Below are 12,948 nucleotides of genomic sequence, written 5' to 3'. Positions count from 1 at the left end.
CCCTCCTGCCTAAGACTTTTCTTTCTTCCTTTTTTTTTTTTTAACATCTTTATTGGAGTATAATTGCTTTACAATGGCGTTAGTTTCTGCTTTATAACAAAGTGAATCGACTATACATATACATATATCCCCATATCTCCTCACCCTTGCGTCTCCCTCCCACCCTCCCTATCCCACCCCTCTAGGTGGTCACAAAGCACCGAGCTGATCTCCCTGTACTATGCAGCTGCTTCCCACTAGCTAACTGTTTTACATTTGGTAGTGTATATATGTCAGTGCCGCTCTCTCACTTCGTCCCAGCTTACCCTTCCCCCTCCCCGTGTCCTCAAGTCCATTCTCTATGTCTGAATCTTTATTCCTGTCCTTCCCCTAGGTTCTTCAGAACCATTTTTTTTTAAGATTCCATATATATGTGTTAGCATACGGTATTTGTTTTTCTCTTTCTGACTTACTTCACTCATACGTATGACAGACTCTAGATCCATCCACCTCACTACAAATAACTCAATTTCGTTTCTTTTTATGGCTGAGTAATATTCCATTGTATATATGCGCCACATCTTCTTTATCCATTCATCCGATGATGGACACTTAGGTTGCTTCCATCTCCTGGCTATTGTAAATAGAGCTGCATTGAACATTGTGGTACATGACTTTTTGAATTATGGTTTTCTCAGGGTATATGCCGAGTAGTGGGGTTGCTGGGTCATATGGTGGTTCTATTTTTAGTTTTTTAGGAACCTCCATACTGTTCTCCATAGTGGCTGTATCAATTTACATTCCCACCAACAGTGCAAGAGGGTTCCCTTTTCTCCACACCCTCTCCAGTATTTATTGTTTCTAGATTTTTTGATGATGGCCGTTCTGACTGGTGTGAGGTGATACCTCATTGTAGTTTTGATTTGCATTTCTCTAATGATTAGCGATGTTGAGCATCCTTTCATGTGTTTGTTGGCAATCTGTATATCTTCTCTGGAGAAATGTCTATTTAGGTCTTCTGCCCATTTTTGGATTGGGTTGTTTTGGTTTTTTTTGATATTGAGCTGTGTGAGCTGCTTGTATATTTTGGAATTCAGCACCACCAAACCAGCTCTACAACAAATGCTAAAGGAACTTCTCTAAGGCTTTTCTGACAGCTCTCCCAAAGCTCTGAGTCCTAACAGACTCACCTGTGTCCCTCCCTCTGGCATCTGACAAAGAGTCGATGTACTGGGCTACTCTTTCACGTCTCACCTTTGGTTTTTGTTTCCTTCAGCACCCAACACATGGGGGCGGGGGTGGGAAGCAGCTAAGGTGTTGTGAGAGACAGCACTAGGCCAGGAAGTAGAACTCTGTTTCCCACCTGCCTGCCAATCATATTCATTCAGTCAACAAATATCAACTGGTCACATTCTCTGTGCCAGGCACCCACCATGTGCAGGTCAATAAGGGATAATTTCAACAACATTCTCTATGGGATTGGCAACTAGAGAATTTAAATAGGTTACAGGTTTGGGAATGCTGAGTTTGAAATAAGTTAGAAAACTTATTATCAGTTATATGTGGCCTTCAATAAGTTAAAACTCAGCTTTGGTAACCTTCTCTTCAGGATGAGGACACAATATCTCACCTCCCAGGGTCACTGGGAGGACTGGGTGAGACAACTGGTGAGCACACTGTCAAGTACTATTCACATGTTCACCATCTTAAACTTTTATTACTAGGACAATAGTGATAAACAGAGCGCCCACTCACAATTGCTGTAGGAAGAAACTGCTGGTGGACACAGATTCAGGCATTTAAAAAGGAAAGCTTAATGTGGAAAAACCTTTTTTTCCCAAACCAAAACCAAATGACATTTATTTATTTATTTACTTTAAACTTTTTATTTCATATTGAAGTATAATTGATTAACAATGTTGTGTTAGTTTCAGGTGCACAGCAAAGTGATTCAGTTATATATACACATGTATCTATTCTTTTTCAAATTCTTTTCCCATTTAAGTTATTACATAATATTGAGCAGAGTTCCCTGTGCCATACAAGGTCCTTGTTGGTTATCCATTTAAAATATAGCAGTTTGTACATGTCAATCCCAAACTCCCCAACTATTCCTCCCCACTACCGTTCCCCCGAGTAACCGTAAATTCGTTCTCTAAGTCTGTGAGTCTGTTTCTGTTTTGTAAATAAGTTCATCAAATGACTATATTTAAATGAGAACTTTCCAGAGGGATGTAAGGATTGCTTGTGTTTTTTACTTAAAAATTTGTGCAACGTATGTGAATGTTACCCACCTGTGGCTTGGTGAAGTTATTGATTAAACACCAGTGAACGAAATGCTGTTGTGCAGCATGCAGACTCCTTTTATCCGTCTTCTTACAATAAACTCGAATCAGCTGCTCAGCAAATACCTCTGGCAAAAACTGTGAAACCTTTTTAAAGAAGGAAAAATTTCACTGTCACCTTGAATTCACACACTGAAGAGAGATCAGCTGTTCCTAAGCTCCATGCTTGATGTTATATTAAAAGCACCATGTTGTTTTGCTATTTTATCCCAATGATAATCCAGAGAAAAGAATTCAAGGCAGCTGTCATATTGCAAAATGTCCCGCAATTTTATGTCCATTAATAAAAGATGAAAGGTTTGTATGATATAATTACATGAAGACTACTGACTCTCACACAGAAGATATGCAAATACGCACATTTCACTTGGATGACTTCAACCATATGACACTCCCTTCCCACCAGACTTATAAGCTAGCCTCTAAACCAAAAAACAGAGCTTTCTTCTGTGTTCAGCAAACAGGAAAAACTGGCTCTTAAGATGGTCTAGGCTACACAAAATTAGGTATACTTTAATTTTAAAGATATGCTTCTGCTTCTTTTTTTTTTTAACGGTACACATTGACTTTAGGACTCAACCTGAAAGTAAAATGCAATTTACGGTAAAGTTCCAAATGCCACTGTAGTATATTTGTTTTACCTAAGTAGTTACCTGATTTTTAGTAATCATGATTGCCTGGCTGGGCTCACTCTTACAATAGAAGCGAACATGATCAATAGGATTCTTGTCTTCCATCCCATAATCCATGTTGATAACCTTAATACAAGCAATAAATAAGTGATCGTGTACATAATAGCAATGAGAGTTCAATTCAGGGTCATGGGGCATCACAGGAAACGAAGCAGAGCTCTCTGGAGGTTGAGAAGTAGGAGCCCTGGTAGGGTGGCTCATAGCGGAATAAAAGTAGCTCTGGTACATGACCCATAGGGAACTGGTCTTTGAAATCTGGGTGGGGTGGGAGGGGTATTTGTGCTTTCAATGTAAGTAGGGTATAACGTCAATACCTATTATGTGATAGACACGTGGCAGGCACTGTTGTGTAGAGATACAAGGACCCTTGATAAAATCCCAGCCCCCATAGACCACATGGCCAAGACTGAGGTAGAACAAATAATTTAAAAAGTAACTATCGGGAATTCCCTGGTGGCTCAGTGGTTAGGACTTGGTGCTCTCACTGCCGGGGCCCGGATTCCATCCCTGGTCAGAGAACTAAGATCCTGCAAGCTGTACAGCCTGGCCAAAAAAAAAGTAATTATCTAACCCCATTTGTTATAAGAGCTACCAAGGAAAAGCAAATGGTACTGTGAAACTTTGTAACCTGGGAACCTGGTAGTCTGGGGCTCCTAGGCAATGACTGGAAATGTTTTCCTGGGAAAGTGACTTTACTAATAAGTGAGCAGGAAATAACCAGGCCTAGGTAGGAAAGAAAAGAATTCCAGGCAGAAGAAAGAGCTCTAAAGCAGAGAGGACTGAAACTTGTCTGCTGGTTTCAGTAACACTGAAGTCACTGGTGATCTTAGTGAGAGTAGTTTTAATACAGGCTGACCTCAGAGATATTGCAATACAGGCAAAGTGCAATAAAATGACTTGCAATAAAATGAAATATAGCTGTATAGTGATGGTGACAGAGAAAAGGTTCAGAAGTAGATGAGAAGGGACTTCCCTGCAGGCTGGTGGTTAAGACTCTGCGCAGGGGGCACGGGTTCGACCCCTGTTCGGGGAACGAAGATCCCGAAAGCCATGTGGCGTGGCCAAAACAAACAAACAAACAAACAAAAAACCAAAGCAAAACAAAAAAGAAGTCGATGAGAAATGAGAGAGAAGACAACTTTTGGAAGTTTGGCTGTTGAGAGGCAAGAGGGGAGAATATGAAGCAGACCGTGGTACGCAGGAAAGGTAAGGGGACACAACTTTTCAACGAGTTTAACCCTGAAGAAGAGAAGATGGGTAAAGAGGAGTGCAGGGTTTGTTATTTTCTTAAGATGAAAGTCTGTTTAACTGCTGATGGGAAAGTCAAAGAGGGAGAGGAGAGAACGCATACTGTGTGGTTCTGCAAACATTCTGAGACAAATTGCTCTGTGGCTGCACTGCCCAATGGGGTAACCACTGGCCATGTGTGGATTTTTACATGTCAAGTCAATAACATTAAATATAAGAATAGGGCTTCCCTGGTGGCGCAGTGGTTGAGAGTCCGCCATTTGTGCCCCGGTCTGGGAAGATCCCACATGCCGCGGAGCGGCTGGGCCCGTGAGCCATGGCCGCTGAGCCTGCGCGTCCGGAGCCTGTGCTCCGCAACGGGAGAGGCCACAGCAGTGAGAGGCCCACGTACCGCAAAAAAAAAAAAAAAAAAAATATATATATATATATATATAAGAATAAAATTAGTTCTTCAACTGCAGCAGCCACATTTCAGTGCTCAATAGACATGTGTGGCTAGTCACTACTGAAATGGACAGCACAAATACAGACCATTTCCATCACCACAGGAAGTTCTATTGGACAGCCCTGGCCTGGAACACAATTAGAAGGGTTACCCTTAGCCTTTTGATAGGAAGAGAGACACTTCCCCACTGTACCAGAGCGAATTCTGAACACAGCTGCACGTGGAGGCAGGCTTGCTTGTTTGACGGTGTAGGTGGAGAGAGTTCCTATCTAATAACCTATATTTTATCTCTGAAATAAGAGCTGAAGTGGGGTTAGTCACTGAGAGTGAATACAGTTGGGGTTGGGAAGCAGGGCTGGAGATTTGGGAGGAGCGAAGATGGTTTGAAAGAGTCCCTATGGAGACTAGGAGAATTGCACTAAGCTTGCCAGAAAGTCCAGAGGGCCCACCTAGGGTTGGTGACCACGAACTGTCATTCAGCATTTTGCGAGGGAGTTGAGGGTAATTGCAAAAAGTGACTGAATTAGTGGAAACACGATCTAAGTTAGATTGGGAGAGAAATAAAGACAGAAGATCACTAACCAGCTGGAAGAAAGTCAGGAGACAGTAAACTGGAGGTCCCGATGAGCTAGGAACTCAGGGGACAGCCAGGCTGCAACAAAGGCAAAACGATAGTCAGAGAAGAGGCTAAAGATAGAGGGGAGTTAGTTAATTACGGAGTGGAAATTCCAAAGGGCTCCACGGACAGGTTTGGGACAAGGGAAGAGATTGGAAGTGAAGTAAGGGGAAGAAATAGAGTAATGTGGTGATGATGGTTCAGAAAAGAACAGATGATAAGAGGGGCTTATCCTGTGAGTGGTGACTGAAGAAAACCGGTATGTGAGCTTTGCTGGCTATGCTGCCAGTGGCCTGTGAGACAAGGGTGGACATCTGAGATTCAGCCATGGTCCAGAAGTGAGACCAGGGGTCTGCAGTACACGGCCAGCCCTCCCACTCTGCATGGTCTACTGGCTTTGATAGCTGCATTCCTTTGTCTGTGAGGGAGAATTGCTCAGTCCTCCCCACAATCCCAGGGCTGGTGCTGTCATAGGTCTCTCTCCTGGGTGTTGTTTCATAAGGGAGGGACCTGATACAGCACTGACATTTTACCCATCATGGTAAGGCATGAACACTAATCAAATTTTCAACAACTTAAGTGCCACTATCTCTTCGGTATTTATTTCCTTGGCTTTAGAATAGTAATAAAAGGCAATCCCTATTTTCTTCATAATGCATAACTGTAAATTCCTCCTTAAAGCAGATTTGATAAAACAGTTATTTTCCAGAAGAGCAATGTTATACAGAGATCCCATTCTTAACCAAGGACTCAAGAGTAAAAAAGTAGCTACAGATCAACAACAATGAATCTTTAATTCTAAATGGTAAATTATGTTTTACAGCCCATTACATAATCATAAGTTACTACATACAGTCCCCAAAGGGGCCATGTATGGTAAGATGCACCACGTAAATATATTACACTGTCAAGCTAAAACTAGATGCTAATTCATGGTAAGACATTTAATTAGCAATTTTATTGCTTTCTCAGAATACAGATAGGCTTTACCCATCTTAAAATGGAAACAGTTTCAGATTATGAAACTCTTGTACCATACTCACTGTAAAAAAAAAAAAATCACCTGCAATTCCACCACTCAGGTAGAAACAATGTTAACATTTTACTATTAATATATCCAAATTTTTTCAATATGTTCACTGCACACACACATTTAAATGTAATGTATATACATTTAAAGAAACAAAAAGAAAATCATTCTGTATGTACTTTTTTTCACTTATTATAAACATCTTTCGATGTTAAAAACAACTTTTAATGTTTGCATTATTCCACAGAATTTCCTATTGAGAGACATATATAGGGACTTCCCTGGTGGTCCAGTGCTTAAGACTCCACGCTTTCAATGCAAGGGGCGCAGGTTTGATCCCTGGTTAGGGAACTAAGATCCCACATGCCGCGTGGCATGGCCAAAAAAAAAAAAAAAAAGACATACACATTTTCCCCCTAATTTCACACTATAATAAAGCCACAATAAATATATTTGTGCTTTCTTTGAAAATCTGATCACCTCCTTTGGACAAATGCCCAGAATAAAACTGCTGGGTCAGTTAAAATTGACCCTAGTTTGGTCTTTTGTATCAATTTACACTCCTATTTTCACATACCTTTATTATCACAAAATCTTATAAAAATTTTTTTATCTTATACGTCTGATAATCAAAAAACTCATTGCATCAATTTGCCTATAGGTTAACAAGAAAGTTAAACTTCTTTCATGTCTATTGGCCATGTGTATGTCATCTTCTCCTGTGCATGGCAGCCACCTGGAGTACCTCTGATCCTCTAACCATTGGGAGATGGGGAGGTGGGGGACTGACTAGGAGTAATGCCTGCACTGAGGGCAAGGGCAGACACGTGGGAGCCCAGGGATAACATTCTGGAGAGTGAAGCCTTTCAGAGCCTCAGGAAGTCAGGATGTGAGATCCCTTTATTCTGGTGGAACCTCATCTAATGAAACAGGAAACTGCAGCCTGATCTGCAGATCTGAGGCACTTCAACACGCAGTCAGGCAAATAGAGAGAGGGTCCAAGGGCCATTCACTCACTGTGTCCCTCGGCAAAGAATGGTTATGGAGAGATTGCCTTTTGCTCAAAGATGCATCAGCAAGAGAATAACAAATGAGAGGCTTATGGAAAAAATACACAGAGAACACTGTCCTGAGATTTCAGAGGAGTAGAACTCTGAAAAGAATTTCTTAGAGGAAACAAGAAAATCTGAGAAAGCCATTTGGCATTATCATTAGGATACAAGAAGACACTACATCCTCTATGAAAATAGGTCAAAAAGTCTTAACTTTTTCCTTTGTGTGTGTGTGTGCAATTAAAATATTATTGGTATGTATTACTTTTTTGATCAAGAAAACATTCAAAAATCACTATATACAACGTTCTATTAATGACACGACCACAATTACATAAAAATATTTACAATATTGACATAAAAATGTCAAAGGTTTTAAAACTGCTTAATGTTAGTTTTTTTCTGTGATATCACAGGTGATTCTCTTTCTTCCACCTTTCTGTATTTTCCAAATTTTCTATAATGAACATGTACTACTGTTATAATGGGGGGGGGGTAGTGGTGCTTTATTTTAAATAAATTCTTTGCTTAGTATGTTATTGGACTAACTACTTACATCCACTATGAAATCTTCAGCCTTCAGTTCAGGTTCTAGCACCATGTCACTGGGTTTAGCACTGGCGACCCCTTTCGGAAGGCTTTCGTAGTTTTCCTAGAAAAGACGAGGCTCCTCATGTTAGAACTCCAGTTCTTCATTCTACAGTGTTTGTGTCAGGAAGAGGTTCCCTCTCTAAAAACGGCACTTTACCAAAAAAAGTGGGTAGAGATTTCCCTAACAAATATATGGCTTCTGCCTATGCCATCTTTTAATCAAATCACAATAGTGCGATTTTCATAACAGAATTTCACATTGAAAAAAATGTGGCATTAACATATTAGTAAAACAAGAAGTAAAGTGTGACCCAAGGAAGTATCATGAGGCAGGGTGTGATTATCAGTGTGGTTTTTGTTATGGGCTTTCTGGCAAAAGAAAACCCTTCAACAAGCAGGAGAGATAACTGATAACTGAACTAAAGAAGGCAAGCAAGCACCATCTGAGAGAACCTGATAATCTGCAAAAGAAAGTAGTAGTTAAAGCAGGTCCTTAGAGTGTCAAAGAAGCTCATGCAGATACCTCATTTTGAGGCCCCTTTTTCTTACATTCATTTTCTTGCCTTTGGATCTAGACAAAATTTGAGGCCCCCCTCTCACTTCTGAAATGAGAGAGTAAAGGTTTTGGAGTAAATGAGACTTGGCTTTGAATCCTGGCTCACTAACTGTGCTTCCATAGGCAAATTATTTAATCTCTCCCAAGCCTCAGTTTCTTCATCTGCAGAGCAGGCCTCAGAAGACTGATATGAAGATTAAATGAGAACGTGTAACGGGCTTAGAATACAGTCATGGTATTGTGATGGGCTAATGGTTTCCTCTTGGGGGTCAGAGGACCTTTCAACTTACCCTTTTAATCTTTATTTGTCCCAAAGGCTGAGTCTCACCCACAAACTTGTATAGATTACGGCATTCAATTTTCTTTAAAATCGCTTGTGCAGCATCCAATTTGGGATCAGCAGAGTATAAAATCTCCAGAAAAATGTTATCTGCCAATTTGATGAAATTTCAGTTACATTAAAATGAAAAAACAAGATTTTAAAAGACTCATACATTGCTGTATGACTCATACATCGTCTGAAATGATTTCAAGCAGTTTACAAACGTAGGTACACTATGATTATAACAATATGAAAAAAAATTTAAAGCCTGAAGTGAAAAAACCTTTGTAAAAGTGTTGCAGTCAATGTCTCAGATTTGCTTCAAGGTAATCTAATGAGTGGGAAAGGGGAGAGATGAGACAAGACTGCACTGGAGTTGATGACTTGAGACTGGGTTTTAGGTACAAAGGGGGGTATTAATTTATTGTTATGTTGGTTTTTAAAAAATATGTATTTATTTTTATTTATTTGGCTGCGCCAGGTCTTAGTTGCAGCATGTAGGCTCTTAGTTGCAGCATGTGGGATCTAGTTCCCTGACCAGGGATGGAACCCAGGCCCCCGGCATTGGGAGCTCAGAGTCTTAACCACTGGACCACCAGGGAAGTCCCTATATTATGTTTTTTTTTTTTTTTTTTTTTTTGCGGTACGTGGGCCTCTCACTGCTGTGGCCTCTCCCGTTGCGGAGCACAGGCTCCGGATGCACAGGCTCAGCGGCCATGGCTCACGGGCCCAGCCGCTCCGCGGCATGTGGGATCTTCCCGGACCGGGACACGAACCTGTGTCCCCTGCATCAGCAGGTGGACTCTCAACCACTGCGCCACCAGGGAAGCCCCCTATATTATGTTTTTTTAAAGAGAATGATACTTAAGGATTACAAAATTATGTCTGAGATCTGCTTCAAAATGGCCCAGGGTCTGATGGGGTGAAGGGATGAAGCAAAATTGTCATGCGTTGATAATTGCTGCAGCTAAGTGATGAGGCTAAGTGATGTAAATTTCCTTAATAATAAGTTTTTAAGGGAATTCCCTGGCAGTCCAGTGGTTAGGACTCCGTGCTTTCACGGCCAGGGCCTGGGTTTGATCCCTGGTCGGGGAACTAAGACCCCGCAAGCCTCGCAGTACGGCCAAAAAAAAAAGTTTTTAGAAGTTTCATTCCATGATGATAGAAGGTAGTTTATTTTCCTTCTTTCTTTTTCATCCAACTTTTTATTTTGGAAATTTCAAAATAAAATACCCTTCACTGAAATTTATCCACTGTTAACATTTTCCCACATGTGCAAACACTCTCTCCGTGTGTGTGCACACATAAATTTTTGAGGAAACATTTGAAAATTACAGACATCAATACCTTTCACTCCTAAATACTTCAGCATGTACCTCCCAAGAACAAGAACGTCACCCGACATAACCACAATCATGCCAAGAAATTTAATACTGATATAAAAATATCTGACATACAATCTATATCTGAATTTGCTTAATTGTTCCAATAATGCAATTTATGAATTTTTGTTGCTGTTTAGAGAAACCAATCAAGTATTACGGATGACATTAGTTTTTTTTTGTGTGTGTGTGGTATGCGGGCCTCTCACTGTTGTGGCCTCTCCCGTTGCAGAGCACAGGCTCCGGACGCGCAGGCTCAGCGGCCATGGCTCACGGGCCCAGCCGCTCCACGGCATGTGGGATCTTCCCGGACCGGGGCACGAACCCGTGTCCCCTGCATCGGCAGGCGGACTCTCAACCACTGCGCCACCAGGGAAGCCCACGGATGACATTAGTTACTGTGTTTTATAGTCTCCTCCCATCTAGAACTAGGATAATTTCCCTGACTTCTTTCATGATGTTGACATTTTAGAAAAGTTCAGGCAGTCATTATGTAAAATGTCCCAGACTTTGAACTTGTACGACTGCTTCTTCACCGTTAGATTCAAGGAAAACACTGTTGTTGAGAACACTGTGTAAGTGTTACAACATCTAAGAACACTATATAAGAGCTTGGCTCAGTGCATCACATCACAAGTCACATAATGAGCTTTGTTATATTTACGGGTTATGTTAAGTTCCAACAGCTGGTTACAGCAATAACCACCACCCCGCCCCGAATTTCTCTGTTATAAATGTATCTTTCCCTTTGTAATTAACAATCTGCAGGGTAATATTTTGAGAGAGTCTGACTATCCTAATAGGTTGTCAACCAATGGTTTAGCATTCATCGATAATCCTTGATTGAATCAATCACCGCATTTTGCAAAGTGAGTTTTATTAAAATGCCTTTTCTTGGCAAAATAAAATATTAGTAGTCTATGTCATTCACGTCACCCACAAGTATATGTACCAATCTGTGGTTAACACATTCCTCACCCTCTCAGTATGCTGTCTACAAACCCATCTCTCCATCTTTAGTTTTCATTATTTCTTTACACATTATACACACAGTTTGAAAAACAGAACAATTTTATTTTCACATAAACAAGACCACAGGTGGGATGAACTGGGAGACTGGGATTGACACATATACACTAATACGTATAAAACAGATAACTAATGAGAACCTGCTGTACAGCATAGGGAATTCCACTTAGTTGTACAGTAGAAACTAACAACATTGTAAAACAACTCTACCCCAATAAAAAACAACAGCAACATCAACAAAAAAAACAAGACCGCACTTTTCTTATCTATGCCTTTATCTACCCTATTCCCAGGTGAATTAAAGAAATGCTTTTCCCCATGACAGAATCTCACTTCCTGAAGGCCTAATCCCTGAGGTTCATCTCAAAAGGCACCTGGTTGTGAAACCTTCCCTAATTCTTCCAAACCAGAGATGTAATTCCTCTTTGAACCCCATGGAACTCAACTGATACTCTTCTTATGCCTTTCATCTTATTCTACCAGGTACAGGTTTTGGGGTGGACTTATATTTCCATTTCTGTTGGCTAAATGGGTAAAAGAAGGATTACTGGATCACAGGATACATATATGTTTAAAAGAAAATGCTCAACTTTTCCCAAGTGGCTGTACCACCTGCATTCCCACCAGCTATGTATGAGAGTTCTATTTGTTCTATGCACATGTTTTCAAAGAGTCATGTACAAAAGTAAACTGCTTGTCTATTAAATTTAATGACTAAAATATCACTAAAATAGTGTAAACAACATTCAACTTGGGAGTCAGAAGACTTGGTTTGAGTTCAGCTTTGCCATTTTTTAGGATAAGTTGCTTTCCCTCATTTGGCCTGTTTCCTCATTTGAGGGGTTTTAAGCAGATGATCTCTAAGGTTCTTTTGAATTTAACATTCTAAGACCTCAATTTAATTAAGGGTCTTGCAGGGGAAGCAAGGGAAGGGGTAAGGTCCACCTATTGCTTAGGAATATTGAGGGATAAAGACCAAGGTTTAGCATTGGTATTTGCTAAATGTATCAGCATTTAGAAAATGGTTACCTAAGACAGTGGTCATAACATTTGCAATGCTTAAGATAGCTACATCCAGATAAGCTGAAACATCCATTAGAAATAGGAATTTAGGAAGCAGAGAGAACAGATAAAGAAACAGCATATTCAGACGATAGACTACTACTCAGCAATAAAAAGGAATGAACTACTGGTACATGCAACCTGGATAAATCTGAAATACATAATGCTGAGTGAAAGAAACCTTACACAGAAGAATACATATGGTATGATTCCATTGATATAAAAGTCTAGCACAGGCAAATAGTGGTTGCTTCTCGGGGTGAGGTAGGGACAGGAATTGACTGGGACAGGGCATCAGGGAATTTTCTAAGGAGACGATAAGGTTCTGTGTCCTGCATTTGTTTAGCAAATGTTACACTTACCATTTTTACATTTATACAAATTGCATGTAACTTTTACATCAAAAGAAAAAAATCTATAAACAATTAGTGAACTTTAGTTAATCTGCATGCTGAAGGAGTTAGGGTAAAGTATACTGATGTCTGAAATTTACTTTAAAATGCATCAAACCTTAGATAGATTAATAAATGGATAGAGGGATGGTAGGTAATAAATATGTGATAAAGCAAGTCCAGTAAATGCTAGAATTTAGGTGGTGA

The 12,948-nt window shown here is 40.3% G+C and overlaps 1 protein-coding gene across 2 annotated transcripts in view; it reads right to left on the bottom strand.

The window, feature by feature from the left end:
• The window catches only part of SAMHD1 (SAM and HD domain containing deoxynucleoside triphosphate triphosphohydrolase 1), a 62,843-nt gene that overhangs the window by 4,271 nt on the left and 45,624 nt on the right, over nucleotides 1-12,948 (bottom strand). For both annotated transcript variants that reach the window (XM_082645822.1, XM_082645821.1), the window contains exons 12-15: nucleotides 8,845-8,984; nucleotides 7,964-8,059; nucleotides 2,978-3,082; nucleotides 2,274-2,411 (exon numbers count right to left, since the gene is read on the bottom strand). In XM_082645822.1, coding sequence (XP_082501948.1) covers nucleotides 2,274-2,411; nucleotides 2,978-3,082; nucleotides 7,964-8,059; nucleotides 8,845-8,984 — 479 coding nt within the window. The remainder of the gene's footprint in view (nucleotides 1-2,273; nucleotides 2,412-2,977; nucleotides 3,083-7,963; nucleotides 8,060-8,844; nucleotides 8,985-12,948) is intronic.

Source organism: Mesoplodon mirus (genome assembly GCF_964341445.2).
Source record: "Mesoplodon mirus genome assembly, chromosome: 15".
Lineage (NCBI taxonomy): Eukaryota > Metazoa > Chordata > Mammalia > Artiodactyla > Ziphiidae > Mesoplodon > Mesoplodon mirus.
Note: the sequence above shows the minus strand (reverse complement) of the source record. Positions and strands in the feature narration are given on the sequence as shown.